This window comes from Engystomops pustulosus, chromosome 7 (assembly GCF_040894005.1).
Source record: "Engystomops pustulosus chromosome 7, aEngPut4.maternal, whole genome shotgun sequence".
Lineage (NCBI taxonomy): Eukaryota > Metazoa > Chordata > Amphibia > Anura > Leptodactylidae > Engystomops > Engystomops pustulosus.
This window is the reverse complement of record NC_092417.1, coordinates 93,305,452-93,331,959: the sequence shown is the minus strand read 5'-3', so window position 1 is coordinate 93,331,959 and position 26,508 is coordinate 93,305,452. Positions and strand designations below refer to the sequence as shown.

The window sequence follows — 26,508 nt, the reverse complement described above, 5'->3', positions numbered from 1 at the left end:
AATGTAAGTAGCTCCATGCATCACAGTGTTAACATGGAATCTCAATGGATGTGAGGATATGTAAATTGGATAATGTATAAGATCTGTATACAGAGATTTTTAATCATAAATATTTGCACTATGGCTATATTTTGGTTACCATAGAAATGATTCCCATTTATAACTGCCCCATACACATTTTCGATAGAATGTAAACCAAAGTAGAGTCTCTTTTTAAAAATAGCACACAACGCCATAGAAAAATCTAGCTCTTTTTATTGTATTTTAAAAACATTTTATTCTTTTTTTAAGCAGCAAAAATAAGATCTATACAATAGAGAATTTTAAATATTTTCTTTCAATCTCAGAATAGAAAGAGGGAAGGGAAATCATAGGTGTGAATGTCACGTTAAGTACAGTTTTGGAACCCCAATATTATTTATTTCAGTGGGATCAGACAGGACGGACAGTAAAATATCCATTTATCACCTATTTCAAGTTCAGGAGTTAAAAAAACACTCTAAAGGGGTAATCTCTGAATGCAAAGATTTTTTCAGTTCATGTATTTTATCACCATGTTTTCCCAGTGGACGTTTTCTAGAAAACACATTCCCAATTTTTCATGTGATCAATACAAATCTTCAAATGGTTTGGAGTAATTGAACATTTGATAATCCATGTAATAAAAATCATAGGTACGCTGTCGTTCCAAAGGGGACAGTTGTGCAAAATATTGCTGTGTGATTTTACTAGTGGTCCTTTCCTCATTGGAATGCCTGTCTTTAAATCTGGGAAATGTCAAGTTTTGGGGAGCTCCTATGAGATGCAGAAGAAAATTGGCATCCTCCTCCATGCTCTCAAACTTCCCAATAAAGTCATAGTCTATCAAGCATGGACTGCACAGTTTGCTAACATGGTCCCAATGAATGTCCATGCCTACTGGTCTATGAACATCCAGCAGGTACTGGATGAACTCTTTAAATTGGACCCCAGAGCCTGTCCTTAGTGCTTCCCTGGTGGCATTCCGTCTGTATTTAGAAATAATAGCTTTCCCAAACACTGGATGATAATAATTATTTGCATGCTCAAACTTGTCCCGAAAAGCAGAAACCAACCTTTCAAAAGGTTCTCGGACAAAGATCATCTTCATGTATGTGTTAAGACGGTTAAAGATTCCTTTCCGGTCAAAGCTGTCCAGCCTTTTCAAGTAGTTCCCATAGTGAACAGTATTATGTTGAATATCCTTAGTGGATGAAGCCAGGCCATTAAGAACCATTAAAACACGTTTCCAGTTGGAGCAACCAGCCTTTGGAACCTCACAATAGAGTATCTTGTGTTTGTCTTCCACAAAGATTCGGGAGACATGATAAGGGGTGATTATACGCCTACTACCGCTCTTGTACTTAAGGCATATGTCTTGCATGAGCTTTTTGCGTTGCTTTTGAACTGCATATAGCTTTCTCCATTTTCCACTGCTGTCCTCGTAATCCGACGGCATGAGGTCCACAGCAGAACCATTCAAGGGCATCAGAATGGGAGTCTCTTTCAAAAGGAAATGCTTCCTCTTTTTCAAAAGCTTTTTCTCTGCATATATCTTATTGTCTCGTCTTAGAAAGATATTCTTTTTCTGCCTGCGACTGGTGCTGTGTAAACTAGCCAGATACTGATAAGGAGGATACGACGGCACATCTTGGTTTATGTTCAGGAGCTGTTTGGCAGCAGCTTCTATTGAAGTCCCATATTGATTGTTGGATGTACAGTCCTGTGAACAGAATAAAGAATTATTCAAGATTCAGCAGCACAAAAGACACACAGAAAAGAACATTGCTCATCTTGTCTGGCAAATCTAAATACTGTTCTAGCAAGCGCTATGTCAGAGCGCACCGAGTTATTATTTGTGTATTCATGATACAGGGCAAACAAATACCTTTTTCAACACAAAACTAAGCGTCTGCTGCAGCAGATGACAGAATGTGGAAAGACTGCAAAAACACACCAGAAGCAAATATATCCTGCAATACTGAGACGGCTGCTTGTATCAGCACTACTCCCAGGAAATAATATATTCATGTGTTATCTTTGACTGTTTGGTTAAGGTCCGATCAATGGAGGTGTCATGGTGCTCCCTGAAAGGGCAGTCTCACATATAAGCTTCAATGCTTGATCAAACACCTCATCTACATACTTATATACACAGCCTATGGTTAGGGGTTGCAGAATCATGGTAAACCAAGAGGCAGGAAGTAATGTGGGAGGCCAATAAGGAATCAGATTTTTCCAGGATTCAAATTTCTTTTAGTTGACATTTTTTCACAACTTTTATAGAAAATTTCAATATGGAGAGAATGTTTTTTTCAATAAATCAATACAAATGCATATAAATGGGAGAATATCACTTATAATACCAAGTTTTAGTTTAATTTAAATAAGACTTGGGAATATAGCCAGGATGCCATTTGGGAACGGCCTTCCCATAAATCCCTGAGACGTTCTTTAACCCCTTAAGTATGCAGCCATTTTTGTTCATTTTTCGCTCCCGACCTTCAAAAATCTATGGCAACAGATCGATGCTCCCCGATGACCTCATGGGGGTGCCAACCACCACCATCTTTTAAATGACATTGATGGCTACGCTGACAGCAATCAAAGGTTTTACATCCACGATTAGTACAGAGGGGCTGAATAGTTATGCTACACTATTTTTCACACCATTTTTTAAAATTTAAATACATAAAATACCATTTGTGTTTGGTTCACTATCATTTAAAAATTAGGAAAAGTTCAAGGTGTATTAATACTTTTTCAACCCACTGTAACTATTTCCTTCCTAGTACATCTAGAAGAAATAAAGGTGCCACTGAAAAAAAAATAAACATTTTACCACTTTAAGTTTGATCACCTCAAACTTTTCCAAAAATATTTTATTGTTTTAATTTTAACAGAATGTTATCTATTAGAGGTGTGGAGTGATGTTTTTGGGGTAGCTTTTTGCTATAAGAGGAATAGCACTAAAAGCCTTAGGCTCAAAGCTGGGGTAACATATAACAGGTAGGGAAGTGGTTTAAATTGTTAAGCTAAAAACTTCCACATACTGTGATCCTGAAACCAGTTTAAAAAAAAAAGGTAGAAATTAAAATGACAACCCAACTCTCAAAAAATAACTTTTATAGTACAGTACAAAGCCTCTAATGGAACCAAAAATAAATCCAGAAAATGAGAGAATGGGGCAGATTTACTTGGTAAATGGTAAAGTTTGTGTAACCAGATGTAAAAACGCGATTGGGGCCCTTAGTAAATGACCCCCAGTGTGTTGATGTAGGGCACAGCAATGCATAGTTCAGTAACAGCAGTGGTTGTGGCAAGGTGAAGTTACTTTAGAGCATTTAGGGATATGCAACCTATACATCTGAGTGTTCAGAGTTCCTAAATTCTTGCAGTAAAACAGACAAAACAAATATGTTGAAGTTACCTGTAGTTATATAGTGGAAGAGGACCACTACCAGCCAACTTCTTTTCCCTAAAGGCTATATTCATATCACGTATATATCTCCCCCACTATACGGATACATCAAGTGGATTCCCAACACGTCCTTACAATGGATGGATAGGATGTACCCCATTGTATGCTCATACAGTGGGATACTTCATCTGGTTCCACTTCTTCACCCTTCCTTCAAGTAGGAGGAGGTGCCAACATGTTCAGGGTGTTTCCTCAATGATGTAGCTTTCCTTATATGGAAAGTTATATCACTGGGGACCTCCCAGAGCGTACGCTCAGCAGAGGTCAGAGTGGATGCAGTACATTTGCATCCATCCCTCATAGGCTGTTAGAGTCTTTGCTCAATGTATACTTAGCAATAGGAAGCTAGGTAGAAAAGACATAGCTTGCTACATCTTTCCATCTTGTGTTTCCTTCAGGATGCTGCGGCAGAAAAGTTGCCTCTGTCTGCCAGTAAAAGGCTATGGGTTCACTCAGTGTATACACCATGTATGCTGTATGTAACCATATAAACGTGGTGTGAATGTAGCCTTAGACTCTGCATGTAATGATTTTGCTTCTTCTCTCAGGCTTAGCTGGCATTGGTGCTAATCAATGATGCCTCCTCCACCTCCACACATCAGGATTTAATTAGGAATAATTAGGTTCTAGCATCCTTGGTTCCAGAGATATAAATATCTCGGGACGGGACTATAGCAAATGAGTCAGGTTTGGTATCAATGTAATCCAGGGATTCACCTGGATCCAATAATACCAGAACTCTGGCCCTATGACTTCCCTTGAGAAGTCAGAACTTCTCCAAGGTTCTGGATTTTATACCAGTTAAGAGGGTCCTCAAAGCCCTCCTGGGTGTATCTATTCCTGTGGCTTAGCACCCATTTATGGCCAGTTTTAATAAACTATTGGAATACTCTTTTGCATCAACAATTATCTATTTTGTTGTGAATCTTGCAATGGAAATAGCTATTTGAAATGGACCTAATAAAAGTACCCCCTTCGCACTGTCTCTTGGTAGATGTTCCTTTTGGCTTCTGTTCTTTGATATATTAGACTTGTTGTTTAGCTAAATTGTAAATGTTCAGATCATTATAATTACATTACTAAAGATGCTACATTTTAAAAATGGACATATAGAGCAGGATAGAGAAATTCTCCAATATGATAACTCTGCAGAACATTTTTCTCAGCAGGTTTGTAAAATAAAGACTGATCTTTTCTGTGTGACCCCCATGTCACCATAACAAGAATAGGCTTTTAACTTACTGCGTTCAGCTGAATACGTGCAACGCTCTACAGCAATTTGCTCAGTGATATAACGGGAAAGAGTTTCATGGGCCTGCAAAGCTGTGCACAGATTTCTTTAGCTTTAAATGGGTTGGACACTTTTCCTCATGTTTTTGTAATGTGTGTGTAAGTGTGGGAGGACAGAATATTAGGTAATTTGCTAATATATGTTTATTAATAGTTCTGTACCACTTTCTTGATATGTAAAGTGAAGCCTATTGGCCATAAATAGTAGTGGACCTATTTGTGTCAGTCTGTGAATTGCATGGTGAAAGATTATCTGTCCACACGACTCCTGGTACTGAAGAATGGGTCTTCCCCTTTCAATTTCTGGATGGGAAAATAGGACAGGTGGCCAGAGCTTGTCCTCTATGCCTTATAGGTGTAGCACTACCAGTGGAGTCCTAAGTAACATGAGTAACCGTCTATTCCCAGCTAGTGTGGACATCCTCAGGTTCATTAAGATGAACCTGGCATGGATCCCATGCAACTTTGCTGTGACAGCATTTGATTGTTTTGGTAGAGAGTGAAATACTGCATTACCTGCATTTTAAAATGAAATTGTCAAATTCTGCAGTACCTGAATTTAAGCTTCAAATTTGTCAAATTCAGAATTACTTAAATTTAAACTTAAAATGGTTAAATTCTGCATTACTTGAATTTAAAGTTAAAATGGGCAAATAATGCAGTAGCTGAATTTTCACAGCAGTAAGAGTTAGGGCAAGTGGTTTTCCCATTACTTCTTTAATCTTCCATGTAAATAACTTTGCCTGAACAACCAGAGCACCTTTAACCCCTTAAGGACCAGGCCCTTTTTCGTTTTTGCGTCTTTATTTTTCACACCCCACCTTCAAAAATCTATAACTTTTTTATTTTTCCATGTAGAGAGCTGTGTGATGGCTTGTTTTCTGCGTAACAAATTGCACTTCATAGTGATGGCATTTAATTGTCTATGCCATATACTAGGAAGCTGGAAAAAAATTCTGAATGCAGTGAAAATGGTGAAAAAACGCATTTGCGCCATTTTCTTGTGGGCGTGGATTTTACGTCTTTCACTGTGCGCTCCAAATGACATGTCTAATTTATTCATTGGGTCAATACGATCACATGGATACCAAATTTGTATAGGTTTTATAATGTTTTCATACATTTACAAAAATTAAAACCTCCTGTACAAAAAAAAAATTCTTCATTTTGCCGTCTTCTTGCGCTAATAACTTTTTCATACTTTGGTGTATGGAGCTGTGGGTGGTGTCATTTTTTGCGACTTTTGATGACGTTTTCAATGCTTTTATTTCTAGAATTGTACGACCTTTTGATCACTTTTTATTGATTTTTTAATATTTTTCAAAATGGCAAAAAAATGCCATTTGCGACTTTGGGCACTATTTTCCGTTATGGGGTTAAACGCAGTAAAAAAACATTCTTATATTTTGATAGATCGGGCATTTTCGGACACGCTGATACCTAATGTGTTTATGATTTTTACTGTTTATTTATATTTATATCAGTTCTACGGAAAGGGGGGTGATTTGAATTTTTAGGTTTTTTTAATATAATTTTTTATTTTTTTTTATTAAAATTTTTTACTATTTTTCAGACTCCCTAGGGTACTTTAACCCTAGGTTGTCTGATTGATCCTACCATATACTGCCATACTACAGTATGGCAGTATATAGGGATTTTGCACACCATCTATTACAATGTGCAGATCGCACATTGTAATAGATGGCCTAAAACATGATAGCCTCGGATCACTGTGTGATCCGAGGCTGTCATGGCAACGGATCGCCGCTCCCCGATGACGTCACGGGGAGCGGCAATCGGAGCCAAGATGGCGGCGCCCACGCGCCGCCGGCTCGTTAATGCCGCCGGCAGCTTTGCCGGCGGCAATGAAAGGGTTAACACCCGCGATCGGTACAAGCACCGATCGCGGGTGTTAGCGACGGGTGCTTGCTTCATTGTGAAGCAAGCACCCGGCGTGTATGAAGAGGGCTCAGCCCGTGAACCCTCTTCATACTACCCCATGCGCAATAAAACGTACAGGTACGTCTTATTGCGCTATGGGGTTAAGCGCTGTGGCATTAACATTTTTTTTTAATTAATTTGTTTTTACTATTATTTCTTTTTGTATTATTTTTTTTTAATTATGGTAATATTTTAAACATTTTTCTTAGCCCATTTCAGGAAGTACCTTATATACTCGAGTATAAGCCTAGTTTTTCAGCACAAAAAAATGTGCTGAAAACCCAAACTCGGCTTATACTCGAGAAAAAAATATATAGGTTTTACAAGGTTTTTGTGGTAAAATTAGGGGCCTCGGCTTATATTTGGGTCGGCTTATACTTGAGTATATACGGTAAGTCTTCCCTGCTATTTCCACATTTTTTCAGCCCTCTAGCCCTTACTACCCCCTTTTTATAACTATTCGGGTCCCCATTGATTTCAATAGCGTGTGGGCCCAGAACCAAAAATTATACTGGTATTGACCCAACCTGCTTTTCACTAGCCATGAAGTTATTTTATTCTTACACTTACACTGTATACTGAGAGAGACAATGCCAACAGATTTAGCATTATTTAGATCTATTCTATATACTTTATACTTTACTTTTTATACTATTTTCAGTAATGTGTAATGTACCTGGCCCTCAGTGTTCTAATGGTTATTACAGGACAAGGTGATTCAAGTAGAGGAGGAATCCAGAGCAGCAAACCAGATTGTGGTAGCCAAAGGCATTATAATTCGGTGAATGGGCCAAAGGAGGAGTCCATAATATGGTGAGTGCATTATATGGTGTGGTGGAAACAAAAAGAGTGAATTATATGGCATGGGGGGCCACAGGAGGAGTGCATTGCAACACCCCTGCCAACGCAGTTTATTGCAAAACTAAATTCCCCATACATTTAATAGGGTTCGCTGAGCCTAATCAACTCAGTGGGACCTCAAGTGTCGGGAAATTGTAATGCAACTGCTTAATATTTGCCTGAGAGTAATGTTAATGTTATATGCATTGTTATTATTATATTGTACAAAATTGCTGATAGATAACACACCTGAGCTGTACACTCCCGAAATTTATATAAACCGTTAGGGTGGAAAGTTGTGGGGCTTTGGAATTTTGTCTGAGACTTCTTCTCTTCTGAGCTTCAGATGAAGCACATATGTCTGTGGCTTGCTGCCCAGAGACAAATGGCATGTGGGGATACCAGGCCCCTGCAGATCTCCACCTTTAAGAGTCTGCATCATCCTGCTGAAGAGACCCCTAATCTCCAGCCTAAAGCTACCTATACCAGGGTGTGAGCAATCTCTAACAAACACCACCCAACTAGCAACCTTGAAACAGTATAATTGTTCCTGCAATTGTGGCCTTTGCTGTGTTCCAGGGTGATAACATCAAGAGCTCCCCATTTACCATCACCAAGGGATCCCTGCATCGGTGTAGCCCAAGGGAGAAATATTTGACAACTTCAGCCTATCCCTCCTTTCTTGCCCTTCCACCTGTCAGAGACCTTTCAGGCTGCGGACAAGCCCTATTCCCTTAGTACCCAGCACAGTGACCGCAGACGAGTGCTAGATCGTGCTCAAGCAGCCACTCAGGTACCTAAGGGATCCAGCTGCCCCCAAACCAGAAAAGGCCAGTGGGGGGATGTTGCACATTATATGGTGTGGGTGCCACAAAAAAAGTACATTATATGGTGCAGTGGCAACAGGATGAATGCATAATGTGGCTTGAGTGCCACAGGAGGAATGCATTATATGGTGTGGGTGACACAGGAAGAGTGCATTATATGGTGTGAGTGCCACAGGAAGAGTGCATTATATGGTGTGGGTGACACAGGAAGAGTGCATTATATGGTGTGGGGGACACAGGAAGAGTACATTTTATGGTGTGAGTGCCACAGGAAGAGTGCATTATATGGTGTGGGTGACACAGGAAGAGTGCATTATATGGTGTGGGTGACACAGGAAGAGTGCATTATATGGTGTGGGTGACACAGGAAGAGTGCATTATATGGTGTGGGTGACACAGGAAGAGTGCATTATATGGTGTGAGTGCCACAGGAAGAGTGCATTATATGGTGTGAGTGCCACAGGAAGAGTACATTATATGGTGTGGTTGACACAAGAAGAGTACATTATATGGTGTGGGTGACACAGGAAGAGTGCATTATATGGTGTGAGTGCCACAGAAAGAGTGCATTATATGGTGTGAGTGCCACAGGAAGAGTGCATTATGTGGTGTGGGTGACACAGGAAGAGTGCATTATATGGTGTGGGTGACACAGGAAGAGTGCATTATGTGGTGTGAGTGCCACAGGAAGAGTGCATTATATGGTGTGGGTGACACAGGAAGAGTGCATTATATGGTGTGGATGACACAGGAAGAGTACATTATATGGTGTGGGTGACACAGGAAGAGTGCATTATATGGTGTGGGTGACACAAGAAGAGTATGTTATATGGTGTGGGTGACACAGGAAGAGTACATTATATGGTGTGGGTGACACAGGAAGAGTGCATTATATGGTGTGAGTGCCACAGGAAGAGTGCATTATGTGGTGTGAGTGCCACAGGAAGAGTGCATTATATGGTGTGGGTGACACAGGAAGAGTGCATTATATGGTGTGGGTGACACACAGGCCCGGCGTCAGCACCCGGCTGACCCGGGCAAGTGCCGGGGCCCCGGAGCTCCCCAGGGGCCCACCGGGAGAGTATGAAAAAAAAATAAAAATTTTTTTTTTTTTTTTTTTAAATGCCATCAGCGGTGCCGCGATGGCATCCTGCGGCAGTGCGGCGCCGGCGAGCTCACTTACTGTGCCGCCGGGCTTGACGGGGGGCGGCGTCACACAGGAGTCTCCTGCCAGGAGACATCAGCACAGAGGCACCGCATAGACGTGCCTGAGCCGCGCGATGACTTCACTGCGCATGCGTCCCTGACGGACGCTGCGCTGAAGTCTGTCAGTGATCCGGACAGAACGAGTCAGGAGACTGAAGAGTGGAGCTGACGGATCATCGCTGGAGCCGAGTGGAGACGGAGTACCTGCATCCTGGTGGTAAGTTCCCTTTTTTTTTTATTTAATTAAACCGTGGGGGCCCGGGCCAGCTGCTGCATATTAATTAATATAGGCTGCAGCCAGGCCATGATAATTTATTGAGGCTGCAGCCTGGCCTGGGGCCCTGGGCAGTCTGTGGGCATGGCTGGGGCTGGGCCTAAAAATTAATATAGACTGGGTGAGGGTCTGCACTGCAGCCTGCCTGGGCTTAAGCATTAATATCGGCTGCAGCCAGGCCATTAAATTTTTTTTATAGAGGCTGCAGCCTGGGCCCTGGCCACTGTGGGCATGGCTGGGGCTGGGCGGCTGGGCCTAATAATTAATGTAGGCTTCGCCTTCACCGCAGCCTGGGCCTAATAATTAATATAGGCTGCAGCCTGGGCCCAATAATTAATAAAGGCTGCAGCCTGGGCCCAATAATTAATAAAGGCTGCAGCCTGGGCCCAATAATTAATATAGGCTGCAGCCTGGGCCCAATAATTAATATAGGCTGCAGCCTGGGCCCAATAATTAATATAGGCTGCAGCCTGGGCCCAATAATTAATATAGGCTGCAGCCTGGGCCCAATAATTAATATAGGCCGCAGCCTGGGCCCAATAATTAATATAGGCTGCAGCCTGGGCCCAATAATTAATATAGGCCGCAGCCTGGGCCCAATAATTAATAAAGGCTGCAGCCTGGGCCCAATAATTAATATAGGCTGCAGCCTGGGCCCAATAATTAATATAGGCCGCAGCCTGGGCCCAATAATTAATAAAGGCTGCAGCCTGGGCCCAATAATTAATATAGGCTGCAGCCTGGGCCCAATAATTAATAAAGGCTGCAGCCTGGGCCCAATAATTAATAAAGGCTGCAGCCTGGGCCCAATAATTAATAAAGGCTGCAGCCTTTATTAGTTTATCTGTTTTTAATGCCGTCACATGAGTTCACTGTTAAGGGGCCCACTGAGGCTGTTTCGCCCAGGGGCCCACTGAAACCTGGAGCCGGCCCTGGTGACACAGGAAGAGTACATTATATGGTGTGGGTGACACAGGAAGAGTGCATTATATGGTGTGGGTGACACAAGAAGAGTATGTTATATGGTGTGGGTGACACAGGAAGAGTACATTATATGGTGTGGGTGACACAGGAAGAGTGCATTATATGGTGTGGGTGACACAAGAAGAGTATGTTATATGGTGTGGGTGACACAGGAAGAGTGCATTATATGATGTGGGTGACACAAGAAGAGTATGTTATATGGTGTGGGTGACACAGGAAGAGTACATTATATGGTGTGGGTGACACAGGAAGAGTACATTATATAGTGTGGGTGACACAGGAAGAGTACATTATATGGTGTGGGTGACACAGGAAGAGTGCATTATATGGTGTGGGTGACAAAGGAAGAGTGCATTATATGGTGTGGGTGACACAGGAAGAGTACATTATATGGTGTGGGTGACACAGGAAGAGTGCATTTTATGGTGTGGGTGACACAGGAAGAGTACATTATATGGTGTGGGTGACACAGGAAGAATACATTATATGGTGTGGGTGACAAAGGAAGAGTACATTATATGGTGTGGGTGACACAGGAAGAGTACATTAAATGGTGTGGGTGACACAGGAAAAGTGTATTATATGGTGTGGGTGACACAGGAAGAGTACATTATATGGTGTGGGTGACACAGGAAGAGTACATTATATGATGTGGGTGACACAGGAAGAGTACATTATATAGTGTGGGTGACACAGGAAGAGTACATTATATGGTGTGGGTGATATACACTCACCGGCCACTTTATTAGGTACACCATGCTAGTAACGGGTTGGACCCCCTTTTGCCTTCAGAACTGCCTCAATTCTTCGTGGCATAGATTCAACAAGGTGCTGGAAGCATTCCTCAGAGATTTTGGTCCATATTGACATGATGGCATCACACAGTTGCCGCAGATTTGTCGGCTGCACATCCATGATGCGAATCTCCCGTTCCACCACATCCCAAAGATGCTCTATTGGATTGAGATCTGGTGACTGTAGAGGCCATTTGAGTACAGTGAACTCATTGTCATGTTCAAGAAACCAGTCTGAGATGATTCCAGCTTTATGACATGGCGCATTATCCTGCTGAAAGTAGCCATCAGATGTTGGGTACATTGTGGTCATAAAGGGATGGACATGGTCAGCAACAATACTCAGGTAGGCTGTGGTGTTGCAACGATGCTCAATTGGTACCAAGGGGCCCAAAGAGTGCCAAGAAAATATTCCCCACACCATGACACCACCACCACCAGCCTGAACCGTTGATACAAGGCAGGATGGATCCATGCTTTCATGTTGTTGACGCCAAATTCTGACCCTACCATCCAAATGTCGCAGCAGAAATCGAGACTCATCAGACCAGGCAACGTTTTTCCAATCTTCTACTGTCCAATTTCGATGAGCTTGTGCAAATTGTAGTCTCAGTTTCCTGTTCTTAGCTGAAAGGAGTGGCACCCGGTGTGGTCTTCTGCTGCTGTAGCCCATCTGCCTAAAAGTTCGACATACTGTGCATTCAGAGATGCTCTTCTGCCTACCTTGGTTGTAACGGGTGGCGATTTGAGTCACTGTTGCCTTTCTATCAGCTCGAACCAGTCTGCCCATTCTCCTCTGACCTCTGGCATCAACAAGGCATTTTCGCCCACAGAACTGCTGCTCACTGGATGTTTTTTCTTTTTCGGACCATTCTCTGTAAACCCTAGAGATGGTTGTGCGTGAAAATCCCAGTAGATCAGCAGTTTCTGAAATACTCAGACCAGCCCTTCTGGCACCAACAACCATGCCACATTCAAAGGCACTCAAATCACCTTTCTTCCCCATACTGATGCTCAGTTTGAACTGCAGGAGATTGTCTTGACCATGTCTCCATGCCTAAATGCACTGAGTTGCCGCCATGTGATTGGCTCATTAGAAATTGTGTTAACGAGCAGTTGGACAGGTGTACCTAATAAAGTGGCTGGTGAATGTAGGAAGAGTACATTATATGGTGTGGGTGACAAAGGAAGAGTGCATTATATGGTGTGGGTGACACAGGAGTTTTGCTTCATGTAAACTTGCTTGCAGTGAGTGGTCAATGGTTAGCCAGTTTATGATTATTACTCCACCAGACATGTCTGTCCACACTTTAAGCATCTGGTGTACAGTCCAGCACTGTGAAAAGTCTTGGAAATGACATTTGCTGTGATAAAAGATTGCTGTGTTCCAGCTGGGCCAGGACTCTGATGTCTATGAAATCTGTTATTAGAATCTGCATTCATACAGCCAGACAAACCTCAACCTGGCTCTCATAGAACAGTAACACAGAAAATTCTGAAACACTGGGCATGCAGCATACTGAAAAAAATGGGATTGTTGAAATCCTGATGGCTGAGGCTCCCGGGCCCCAAATATACATGAAGGGGATTATTGATAAAGTGAAAAAAAGACTAAAAAACTTTACTCATTGTAATGCTACTGGCACAAGAATGTGTGCTTTTTATAGACCGCAAACTACGGACCCATGGACCTCACATGTCACTGACATCAGAGAAAAGACCGCCTGATCCACAATCCTGGACAGGAATAGGATCTGTTTTGAGTATTTTGGCTTGGGCTGTTGTCTCACACATGGGGCCGTAGAAGCAGCCTTGTGTGTGAGTCCATAAAAAAATATAGGGATATTTGTTAAAACAACGGCTAAGACAAGTCCACAAAATGGCTATGTGCAGGAGCATAAATATACATTTCCCACTGCATGGCAGCTGCTCCCCCTGTTCTGTTTTGCCTGTGACCACATACAGTATTTATACAGCCTATGGGGATAGTTTATCATATGCCTTTGCTCGTGCACCACCGTATGATAATGTTGCGGACCCTTTGGTACAGGGAGATAAATCTCTTCATCTATAATGTGACGGCCGTGCAGAATTTATTTCTACACCGAGTCCTACCTGGCATAAAAATATTCTGCATCATGTGAACTTTCACCTTTGAAAGTTTTTTTGCTGCAACATGTACTGGCGTAAAGGTGGAAATAATTGCAAGTGCTGGTGGATCACAAGACCTCAACTCTCCTCAATGGCTGGCGTTTCAGCCAAATCCACTGCATAGTGTACCCTATTGATCTGTTAAGTGTCTAAACACAGACACAGTGATTCCATTTTTCTAGACTTTTCCATTAGTCTTGACTGCTTCCTCCATCCAAATGTATGTAATCCTTCTGGGAAAGATGTAAGCAAACAGTTTCCATGGTCAGAAAGGAAAATTATGTGTCAGTTCTACCTTAAACAAGGAAGCTCCCTCTATACATTAATGTCTGAATTTCAAGAACCCAAATCAAATCCCTACACTATGTTGATGAGATGTTAAATTATTGAAACAGTGCTGTTCACATTTGGAAGTCTGTTTCTTACTGGTTTTTGCTCTTATATATAGCTGGCTATTACAGGTAGCATTGAGGCATTGTTTTCCTTTTACCATCCTTGAAAACCTATTTGCATTTTTTTTCCCAGAATCCCCAGTGGAGCATATTGGGGTATAAGCCTGTAAAGGTGGCCTGCATGACCAAATCTCCAAAAATAAATTAATTTGTTCTTAGACCATTGTAAAGTTTGCAACACAGATACCTTTTTACAGGCTACCACAAATTGTGCGCCTGTTGAAATCCATTTTTCTATGTTACTGTGTTTGCTGTGTGACACAATCGCTGTACTATAGAAGTAATAGAGCAGATATAATAGTACTGTCTGATAGTAGGACAGTGTAGTCATGCTGGGTGATAAACCTGGAACATCTTTAGTCAAACTTATCACCATCTACTTTTTATGTTCCATCTTAAACTATGCCCCATTTCCAATGAAGTCCCTGTGACAATTTGCAACAAGTGTCTGAAACAATTTTAAAATGTGTGGTGTAAAGAATGTATGTGAAAGTGGGCTTTTGCATTTTCTACTGATTTGTCATGATGTGGTCCATCAGCTGCAGGGGTTCAGTACAAGAATAATCTCCTTTTAAGATGGACCTTTCAGAATCCTTCTTGGATTTATCTTGGGTAACGGCTTGTATTTTACTCTGGAGCTGTATTCACAATTCTGCAATTTCAGTATCCTATCCTGTTAGTCCACTTTACCTATTGGAAACTTCTATCTTTACACCTTGCGTATCAATCTGTAGGAAAACTGTCCTGGTACATTAGCTTGTCTTCTTGTCTAATCAATGCAGCTTCAGAGTATAATGCAGGTTATACAGCTCAGGATAAGTATCAGAGCAATGTAACACCAGCACAATGCTGACTGCAACTCTGGAGTATAATAAAGGAAAAAAATATAAATTGAAAAAGTAATGTAAAGCACAAGGTACACAATGCCTCCAGCAGAATAGTGAGTGCATCTCTAGATATTGCTCAATACACATTTATTGATTCTATATGTTAGTTGTCCAATAGGTCTGTAATGTTGCAACAAACCATAATGAAAAACATATGAATTTCTGAAGTTCATTAATATTCTTATTCATAAAGGAAATTCATTTTGCTCTCAGAATGATAACAATTTTAAGAGCTTGCATTGCCTTTTCATCCTTTTCTTCCTTTACAAAGGAAACAGCGTAACAAGGTTACATTTTATAAAATGAAATGAGGGTCCAGACTCTCCCTTCACAAATATGAAATACAAATAGAAAAACAATGCAATACACAGTCTAAAAATGTGTATATATGGTCATTGCTATAGACTGGGAGAGTACACAAGTATTTACCTACATTAATTCCTAGAATATGTAGCTCACTATATCTCAGATTACCTTACGTTCTGTGATGCAGTAATTTTGCATTATACAATCATTTAGGTTTTTAAGAAGCTACAGTTTGTACTTTAGCCACTAGATGGAGCAGTGTTTCTTTCACAAACATTATCAGTCATTTTCACCCCCCAAAAAAATGAATTTGCAAATCAAAGAGGTTAGTCATTCTTTCAGGAATTTAAAATCCCCCTGCGCTTATTTTTAAAACTGAAAACAACAGTTTATAAACCCAGGAACAGCAGCGATATAAACCAGTGGCAGGATGACGGATAAATCCATTCTATTGGTTGAAATGAATTACTGAGAATATCAGATGCTGCCCAAACATATACACTTCATCACAGGGAACACTGTTATAGCAGGAGAGTAGGAGACAAACATACCTTTTTGGGCTGGTGTAATGCAAATTCAAACTTTACACCTGCAGGTAATAGAAAGAGAATGGGAATAAATGTCATTATATTCTTAATGTATGTTTTTCTAATATTGGGTTTTAATCAGAAGGTAAATGAAAAAATAACATGGTATAACAGCATCATGTTAATGGAAGTCATGCAATTGATTAACACATTCCGCCTGTTAATAATTATCCCATGGTGATAAACACAGACTTTACTCCAAGTCTGTGTTCCATTTAAAACATGTAGTAATGGCACACAATGCCCACTACAAGGAGCACAGGGAGCACCAGATTCATGAAGAAAGTGCGGCAGAAATCCTGAATCTGGTGCACCCTGTACACTACACATAATCCAGTTTGCACTAATCTTAGTAAATGTGGGTCATTGTGTTGTGCCAGGATAAATGCAGACCTGAACAAGTGGTTGCAAGCCCACCAATAATCAGATACAGTAATTTGCCAATCAGACGGGTCAGTAGGTACTGGTCACTGACTGCAGAGGGATCTTAGTTTGAAACCCTAGTTTAGATTCCTGTCCTAAAGGATATGCTACAAAACAAAATAGGTTGTAATAAGGCAAACTTATCAAAACAATCAAACGGGCCAGCAAAGTAATAAAACAAGAAATAATAATACAATCAATTGGTTATCACAAAATAACATAGTTCTACAGCTTACTCACTCCATATGTGATATCTACTCTCATTTATGTATTTACTCTAAAATGCATCTCATATATATGTATATAAGATGCAATTACTTGACTACCTACTGCACTCAAGTGGCAGTTCATGGAATGTCAACTCACCTAACGTACATAATTCATATGGCACAACAATGTCAATATTATGCTCCGGAAGCCCATGGGTCCTATGTCTTCAGACCCAAAGATCACTGTCCACATCAAAGTGTCCCTAGTTTGTGGCACCTAACACGGCTTAGTAGCTCCTTTCATAACTTGAGCAGTGCCCTTGTAAATCACTGAACCCCTTTAGGACGCAGCCTTTTTTCGCTCCCTACCTTCATAAATCTAACTTTTTCAATTTCCGTGTACAGAGCTTTGTGAAGGCTTTATTTCTGCGTAACAAATTTTACTTCTTAGTGACGTTATTTATTATTCCATGCCATGTACTGGGAAGCTGGAAAAAATTCCAAATGTGGTGAAAAAAATGCATTTGTGTCACATTCTTGTGTCCCCAGTTTTTATGTCTTTCACCGTGCGCTCCAAATGATACATCTATTTTATTCTTTGGTTCAGTACGATCACGGTGATACCAAATTTATATAGGTTTTATTGTGTTTTAATACATTTTCACAAAATTAGTTTCACCATCTTCTGAAGCTATTACCTTTTTCATACTTTGGTGTACAGAGCTGTGGAAGGTGTCATTATTTGCAAGATGAGCTGACGTTTTCATCGATACTATTTTGAGGACTATGCAATCTTTTGATTACTTTTTATTACGTTTTAATGTTATGTAAAATGGTGTAAAGGTCGCGTTTCGGACATTTGGGGGCTATTTTTCTTTATGGGGTTCACCCCCGCTGGCAATAACCAATTTTATATTTTGATAGATTGGGTATTTTGGGATGCGGCGATACTTAATGTGTTTCTGATTTTTACAGTTTATTTAGTTTATATCAGTTTTAGGGAAAGGGGGGGATTTGAAATTTTAATATTGCTTCTTATATCTTATATAAGGTTTTTTGTCAACTTTTGAGGGGTTTCCAGTTCTGGTCAGTGTTGTGCTAAATTGAGATGGAGACACAAGGTGAAAGAGCAGGGCAAGGCAGTTATTGTGTATGGTAGGCAATTCTACACAGTTGGGTTTTTAGATAACATTTGAAGTTTTAGAAGGAGGAAGACATTCTGACACATTTTGGTTTTTGATTTCAGAGTTGTACCGGAGATGCACCAGAGAACGGTTGTAAGAAGAGCGGATGGTAATAGAGGAAGCTGAAGGTCCTTTGAGGAATTGGCATAATGTGTGGGACTGTTTTGACTTTTAGATCAGAAATATATGGAGGGGACAGGTTGTGGATGGCTTTGTAAGTTATGGTTAGTATTTTAAACTGAATTCGCTGTGCGGCGGGTAACCAGTGGAGAGACTGGCAGAGAGGAGATGCAGAGGAGAATCGAAGAGACAGATGGATTAGCCGGGCAGTAGAGTTTAGGATAGATAGGAGGGGCGTTAGAAATTAGTCTGGGAGACCACAGAGCAGAGTATTGCAGTAGTCCAAGCAGGAGATTATGAAGGCATGGACTAACAATGTTGTAGACTCCAGAGTGAGGAAGGATCGAATGCTAGATATGTTCTTGAGATGGAATAGGCAGCGGATTTAGAGGAGTGTGGAGCCATGAATTGAGACAGTTAGGTCTGGTGTAAGTGACATACAGATCATGGCTTTAAAATGCTGTAAAATGCATCTAACAAAATGTCAGGAAATCCTACTAGAACTGCTGATATTTATAAAAGGGTTACTCAGAATGATGGTGGCTGGGTACTGACGTATTTAACATATGCTTTAATGTGGTTGTCTAATTCTTAACTCCATCCTTATCATAAGAGAGTGTTCACACTTATACAAATACATTTTTATAATTTTATTCATTGTATTAAAGGATTAAAAAGATTGAAGGTGTAAGTTAATATTAAATAAAGTGAAGGAGGAACTTAATATTGAATAAACTGTCCTAATCTGATTTTTAAAAAAAAAAACTTGTGATTATAGTTGGGGTGGGTAGACATGGGTCTATATTCACTACAATTGGTAGCCTATAATGAAAAAAGCATCAAATAAAAACATTGTTAATTCCTTTAAAGTGAACATGTCACCAGGAATGTCATTTTTAGCTAGGGTTAGGTTCTGATATTGTATGCTATAATTAATTTAAAAATGCTTTTATTAGCATTCAGAATTATTTCAGTAGTTTTATACAGTTTATCTCAGTTTACCTGGCTCCCTGCCAGCGGCATGTGGTGAGTCTTCCTGGAGGGGCAGCTACAGCCTGTGTTGGTCTCCTCTCATCCACAATCATGCAGCTCTCTCCCCACTTCCTGTCATGTGCATTGAACAGGCAGAGAGGGAGGGGGATGGTGTGGAGGAGGAATGCATGAGGAAACACATGTACACACAGGCTACTTCTGCCCCTTCTCCAGAACTCACCACAAGCTGCTGGCAGGGAGCCAGGTAATGGAATTTAATTTGATATATAAAGTACTGAAATGATTCACAATGCTGACAAAAACATTTTTTAAAATCAACACAGCAGCGGCTATGGGAACCTGTCACCAGCTAAAAATTACATTTGTGCCGACAGGTGCACTTTAAGAACATATAAATGGAAATAAACGCAAGGGAACACAATGTGGCACAGTGTACATGTCAAGAGCTAGACAAATCAAGGCCGAGACAAAGCCTATAAATATCATCCAAAATAAAATAAACCAAATCGACTGGGAGCCACTGAGGAGATTTCTATTTTCATGTCATTAATTTTATGACAGCAGTGAGCTCAGCTGCAAGGAATGAACATTTACATTCATTGTCAGGAATATCAACATGTGCTAGATGAAAATTTACATATGTAAATATGTATTATTTCACCAAATGGCTAAATGGATTAAGGGGAAACTGAGCAAATACTGTGTCCTGGGAGGGAGAGACAGAGAAGAAAGTAGCAATCGTCTTTATCAAGATTAGAATGCAACTGGAAATCTCCTACCGTCTGTTTTATGAGAAGAACTAGTGAGTTAGCGGGACGGTCCTGCTGGCCATAGTCCAGACTAACAGCAGCCAAGCATTAGTGGTCATAGTACAGCTCACGTATGTGCCCATATTCCTCCTGAAACCAGGGACCATATCGCCATCAGTTGTATGAGGTCATAAACCCTGCAGAAAGCATTGCTAAACGCTGCTAAAATGTGATGTGTGTTTGCATTTGCAACCAATTTACCAATGTTCCATTAATCTATGATGAAAAAAATTAGAGCAATATTGGATAGAGTTAGAATTATTGGTCCTTTTATATGTCTCCAGCTTTGGCCTCCATGTCTCCATGGTTACAGAATGCAAATAAACCATGTATATTCAGATTCTTCCCACTATCTTCTACTTGTTGCTAACCTACAGGAATGATGTTAACAGATAGGAAAGAATACCATAGCGGGCTCAGTCTACACAGGGTTTATTTGTAGTTGGTAACCATAGAAACACATAGGTCTACAAAGGAGCTGGAGACACAGTAGTAGGATTTTGAATCATAACTATTAGCTATAAATGTATATACAAGGAAACCTGTCATCAGAAACGGGCCTAATAAACCACAACCAGTATGTTGTCAAGCAGCTTAAGATCTCCAAGATCAAGTTTATTTCATGACCAAGTCTGGTAGCATTATCAAGAAAATCAGCGTGGAAGTGAGAGGTAAACTGGTATAGTGCCCTGAAAGCAGAGAGTTTAGCAGTAAAGTCAAGTGCGCCCCACCTCAGAAGGTCCCCTTTGTAATAATAATGTTCCTCATCAAGGGAAATCATAAATGGGTCTCCTAAAGTCTGGTACTTGATTAAAGTATAATGGGCTTTCTGAGGCAATTGACTTCAGTGCTAAACCCTATTTTTCTATTTTGTATGATAAAACAAAACATCTACCAAGGCAGATACAGTTTGGAGTCCTATTAACCCCTTAACGCTCTGCGCCGTAGCTCTACGGCGCAGAGGTATAAGGGATGGATGAAGAGGGCTCACGGGCTGAGTCCTCTTCATACAAAGGTGGGGGTTTTTGCATTTTGCACAAAACCCCCACCGCTAATAACCGTGGTCGGTGCTTGCACCGATCGCGGCTATTAACACCTTCTTTGCCGCCGGCAAAGTCGCCGGCGGCGTTTAAAAGACGGCGGCGCGCGGGCGCCGCCATCTTTTTTTCGATCGCCACGCCCCCGAACGTCATCGGGGGGCGGCGATCGGTTGCCATGGTAGCCTCGTGTCTTCTCTTGACACGAGGCTACATGGCAGCTGCAGATTCGTTACAATGAGCCAGTGGCTCATTGTAATGAATGTGCTGCAAAAATGCCATATATTGCAATACAGAAGTATTGCAGTATATGGTAGCAGCGATCTGACCATCTAGGGTTAATGTACCCTAGATGGTCTAAAAGATAGTGAAAAAAAAAGAAAAAAAAAAGTTTAAAAAATAAAAAAAATTAATAAAATATTAAAAATTCAAATCACCCCCCTTTCCCTAGAACTGATATAAAACATAATAAACAGTAAAAATCACAAACATATTAGGTATCGCCGCGTCCCAAAATGTCTGATCTATCAAAATATAAAAACGGTTATCGGCGGCGGTGACCTCCGAGGCGGGAAATGGCGCCCAAATGTCCGAAATGCGACTTTTACACCTTTTTACATAACATAAAAAATGAAATAAAAAATGATAAAAATGTCGCACAGACCTCAAAATGGTAGCAATGAAAACGTCGCTTCATTTCGCAAAAAATGACCCCTCACACATCTCCGTGCGCCAAAGTATGAAAAAGTTATTAGCGTCAGAAGATGGCAAAAATTTTTTTTTCTTTTTTGTACACATTCGTTTTATTTTTGAAAATGTATTAAAACACAATAAAACCTGTATAAATTTTTTCAATTTTTCCACGTTTGGAATTTTTTTTCAGCTTCGCAGTACACGGCATGTTAAAATAAATAACATTACGGGAAAGTAAAATTTGTTACGCACAAAATAAGCCCTGTCTGTACACGGAAAAATGAAAAAGTTATGGATTTTTGAAGTTGGAGAGCGAGAAATGAGGCGAAAAACCCTCCGTCCTTAAGGGGTTAAATAACGGTTATCAGAAAATGTAGAAAGAAGGTCATTGGTGTGAGGGTCCATTGAGAAAAAGTTGTATGTCCTAATTCCAGCAGGCACTGCATGGCAGCCATAATAGCAAAACCACAGGAAATACATATAAACCAGGTCAATACTTTTCACCTATAATGCAGCTATTCCTGGCAGATGCTCTCCATACCATCTTCATAATGCCACGTGATATGGCCACTTCATCCCCTCCCGGAGCACAGATTGTGAAGTGAAAGAAAGTGCTGCTGTAAAGAATTCATTACCTGGGAAATTTTTCACCTCGTGTAACATGCTAAGATCATCATTTCCTCAGTGAATATTCGCGGGGACAACATAAATTACCACTTCTCCTCTGCTCTCTGTGATCAGATTACCTCACATGGAAAATGAGGCAAAATGTATTTTTAGCAGAGCACAGACGCAGTATTTACACTAGGGAATAACCGATTCATTGTCCGTCGCCTGTGATTTGTGAGGTGAATACTTACAGCTTGTGTTCAGCATGGACGTGAGAGCAAAAATAGTAGAAAGTGACACTTTATAAATTAAAACATTTCTATGGTTAAACAGACAGCTCGGTGGGATTTAGCACCCTAAAGGGTAGCAGCGTCAGTGGGCCATGAAGAAGTTAGAATGGAAGTCTATGAATGTCCCTTGCGAAGTATACTGAATTGATGTTGATCCAGGGAGTTATTCTAACTGCAGTACTGGGGTCTGGAAGGAATTTTTCTCTTACTTGTAGGGGTCATAAGTTGGACTTAATGGACCTGCGTTTTTCTCCAACCTTATCTACCATGACTATGAATACAAATCAAATTTAGTATAGAGAACCACCCATTTATAAAGCAATATGGCTTTGTCATCCTTCTGTTCTGTCACCCCAAGTATCATTGTGTTTCTGTGGTGGCACCCCCAGTGTCGGGCTATTATTTGTTCTGTCAGATTGACTTAATGGCACCAAGGTGTACCCTTGCTACCCTTCATCTCTCCTTTCCACATTCTCCAAGCCATCCAGGTATCCACGTATTTAGCGGTGTTTCCCTTGTCAGAGTTAACCTCATTTGAAATACTACATTTAAATTACTATTATTTGTTCTGTGTCACTTTACTGTTTCCCCGGTTGTTAATTCCTTCTGATATCCTGTCCTTTTTCTGTCAGTGGGTCACTGTCATGACAAGTGTCAGTACGTCATTGTAGCATTCTTGTCATAATGTCACAGACCTTGATCTGTTATCCCAAAGACTAGTGTGTAACTACTCTAGAACCATGAAACGGAGTCTACACATTCTATCGACCCAATAAATCAAATAAAAAATCTGATTAAAAATGCCCAAACATTTTTAGCATACAGCTCCTAGAACCATAAGCTTACATTTGTAAAGCATTTGCATGACATGTATCCCTAGCACGCTATTCAGTTCTAAGGGACAGAACAGAACAACTGCCCTGGAAGTTCTTATTGCTATTGTGCTTACTTTAGGCACCCCATTCTCCTGTTTGCAGGAAATCCCAGCAGTCAGACACCCAGCAACTAGACATCCTTTGGATAGTGGATAAACATATATCATGGCACAATCTACTTTGTCTGTTGTTTGTAAAAATGAAGCCACATACTGTAGTGCATATGAATTGTGTACACTATATGGTAGTAAAATCATGACAATTAGCAATGGGCAATAGTGCACATACTGTACATTTGATCTACCACAGTGGGGCAGATGTATTATTGTCTCTGCGCCTAAAAAATGCTGGGATCTTTCTTCCTTTTCGGCGCAGAATTGTTGTGGATCATTTATAATGAGTTTGCACCAGAAAGAACAGATGTTTCTGTCTATCTCGACTCCTCCATCTTTTTTTGGTGTAAGTGGATGCGGTCTAACTTTTCCACATTATCCTTCACATTTGTGTGTATTTTGTCCGCATTTTTAGGTGCACAATAGACCAGGAAAAAAATGGTCAGAGAGCAAAATTAAGGTGCAGTCCATGTAAGATTTTTGAACACATCTCATTGATGTTGGAATTTTTATGGCACATGACTGATTAGTTCCGTCTACCCATTAATTACTTACAGCCGTGCGCCACTTCAATACATCAGGCTGTGCTTTCAGGAGACTGCTCTCCGATGCCGACACTCATGCTTGCGCCAGATTTAGTAAATCCCCCCCATAGTGTCAATGTTTTGTGTTTAGAGATGAGCGAACACTAAAATGCTCGGGTACTCGTTATTCGAGACGAACTTTTCCCGATGCTCGAGTGCTCGTCTCGAATAACGAACCCCATTGAAGTCAATGGGAGACTCGAGCATTTTTCAAGGGGACCAAGGCTCTGCACAGGGAAGCTTGGCCAAACACCTGGGAACCTCAGAAAAGGATGGAAACACCACGGAAATGGACAGGAAACAGCAGGGGCAGCATGCATGGATGCCTCTGAGGCTGCCTAATCGCACCATTATGCCAAAATTATGGGCAACAGCATGGCCATGACAGAGTGACAGAATGAAGCTAGATAGCATCTAAAACATCCAATAATTGACCCTGACACTATAGGGGACGGCATGCAGAGGCAGCGGCAGCAGCGGCAGGCTAGAGAGTGGCATGGCGACATACCCTAAATGGACTCAGGCTTCAAACCAATGGGTGGCAGAGAGGAACCAAAGGAGGTGAGCAAGAAGCGCTCAAATAATATCGCTACATGATAAAAGTTTCCCAGTATATTTTGTGGATTACACAGCAGGGTGGTGACAAAGTTAACATGGAATCCATGAAAACAACCCAAAATTCTGCCTGACACAGCTCGTTTGATAAGGGGACCATGTATGGAGGCAGTGAACTAGTAGTAGATTAAAGGTGCTGCAGTTAAAACTATGTTAGTTGGATCTTGGCATGGAGCTGGCGCTCCGCTGCCAGGCGAGCTTTCGCCAATCCAAGCCCGTCTCTAGGCTACTCCCCAAACAGCATTTCTAAGAACCTTTTGTATAAGATCAAGTGTAGTAGCGTTCTTATAAGTTTAGGATATGCCGGGTGAGGGGAATGTAAACAGATGCGCAAGAAGCGCTGAAATAATATCGGTAAATGATAAAAGTTTGCCAGTATATTTTGTGGATAACACAGCAGGGTGGCGACAAAGTTAACAACTTTGATGTGGAATCCATGAAAACAACCCAAATTTCTGCCTGACACACCTCGTTTGATAAAGGGACGATGTATGGAGGCAGCTATATGGACGACTTTTGGAGGTAGCAATGGAGACAACGTGTGGAGGCTGCTATGGAGACAATTTAATTTGGATAGTGCCTGTATGTGGCAGTCCCAAAAATTTTTCAAACCAGAGGAGCAGGTAGGTGGCCCTCCAGAAAAATGGAATAGATTGAGTGCCTGTATGTGGCAGTCCCAAAAAGTTTTCAAACCAGAGGAGCAGGTAGGTGGCCCTCCAGAAAAATGGAATAGATTGAGTGCCTGTATGTGGCAGTCCCAAAAAGTTTTCAAACCAGAGGAGCAGGTAGGTGGCCCTCCAGAAAAATGGAATAGATTGAGTGCCTGTATGTGGCAGTCCCAAAAAGTTTTCAAACCAGAGGAGCAGGTAGGTGGCCCTCCAGAAAAATGGAATAGATTGAGTGCCTGTATGTGGCAGTCCCAAAAAGTTTTCAAACCAGAGGAGCAGGTAGGTGGCCCTCCAGAAAAATGGAATAGATTGAGTGCCTGTATGTGGCACTCCCAAAAATTGTTTAAAACAGAGGACCGGGTCGGTGGCCCTCCAGAAAAATTGAATAGATTGAGTGCCTGTATGTGGCACTCCCAAAAATTGTTTAAAACAGAGGACCGGGTCGGTGGCCCTCCAGAAAAATTAAATGCATAAAGTACTATAGCTAGAGCCAGTGGGCCCTGTCAAAAAATAGCCAGTTTCCTCTGCTTTACTGTACAAAGAGGAGGAGAAGGAGGAAAATGAGGAGGAGGAGGAGTGGATCAATTATTCAGGTTGAGTTTCCTTCACCTGGTAGAGATTGGAAATTATGAGAAATCCAGGCTTTATTCATCTTAATAAGCGTCAGCCTGTCAGCGCTGTCAGTCGACAGGCGTGTACGCTTATCGGTGATGATGCCACCAGCTGCACTGAAAACCCGCTCGGACAAGACGCTAGCGGCAGGGCAGGCAAGAACCTCCAAGGCGTACAGCGCCAGTTCGTGCCACATGTCCAGCTTTGAAACCCAGTAGTTGTAGGGAGCTGTGTGATCATTTAGGACGATGGTATGGTCAGCTACGTACTCCCTCACCATCTTTCTGTAAAGATCAGCCCTACTCTGCCGAGACTGGGGACAGGTGACAGTGTCTTGCTGGGGTGCCATAAAGCTGGCAAAAGCCTTGTAAAGCGTACCCTTGCCAGTGCTGGACAAGCTGCCTGCTCGCCTACTCTCCCTCGCTACTTGTACCGCAGAACTACGCACTCTGCCGCTAGCGCTGTCAGAAGGGAAATACTGTTTCAGCTTGTGCACCAGGGCCTGCTGGTATTCATGCATTCTCACACTCCTTTCCTCTGCAGGGATGAGAGTGGAAAGATTTTGCTTGTACCGTGGGTCCAGGAGAGTGAACACCCAGTAATCGGTGCTGGAATAAATTCTTTGAACGCGAGGGT

General features: G+C 41.3%; 1 protein-coding gene across 3 annotated transcripts in view; it reads right to left on the bottom strand.

Moving 5' to 3' along the window:
• Nucleotides 1-238: 238 nt before the first annotated feature.
• Nucleotides 239-26,508, bottom strand: part of CHST8 (carbohydrate sulfotransferase 8) — a 356,200-nt gene continuing 329,930 nt past the window's right edge. For all 3 annotated transcript variants that reach the window (XM_072117246.1, XM_072117245.1, XM_072117247.1), the window contains 2 exons: nucleotides 16,003-16,040; nucleotides 239-1,741 (listed from right to left, as the gene is read on the bottom strand). In XM_072117246.1, coding sequence (XP_071973347.1) covers nucleotides 608-1,741; nucleotides 16,003-16,040 — 1,172 coding nt within the window. In that variant the 3' untranslated portion in view covers nucleotides 239-607. The remainder of the gene's footprint in view (nucleotides 1,742-16,002; nucleotides 16,041-26,508) is intronic.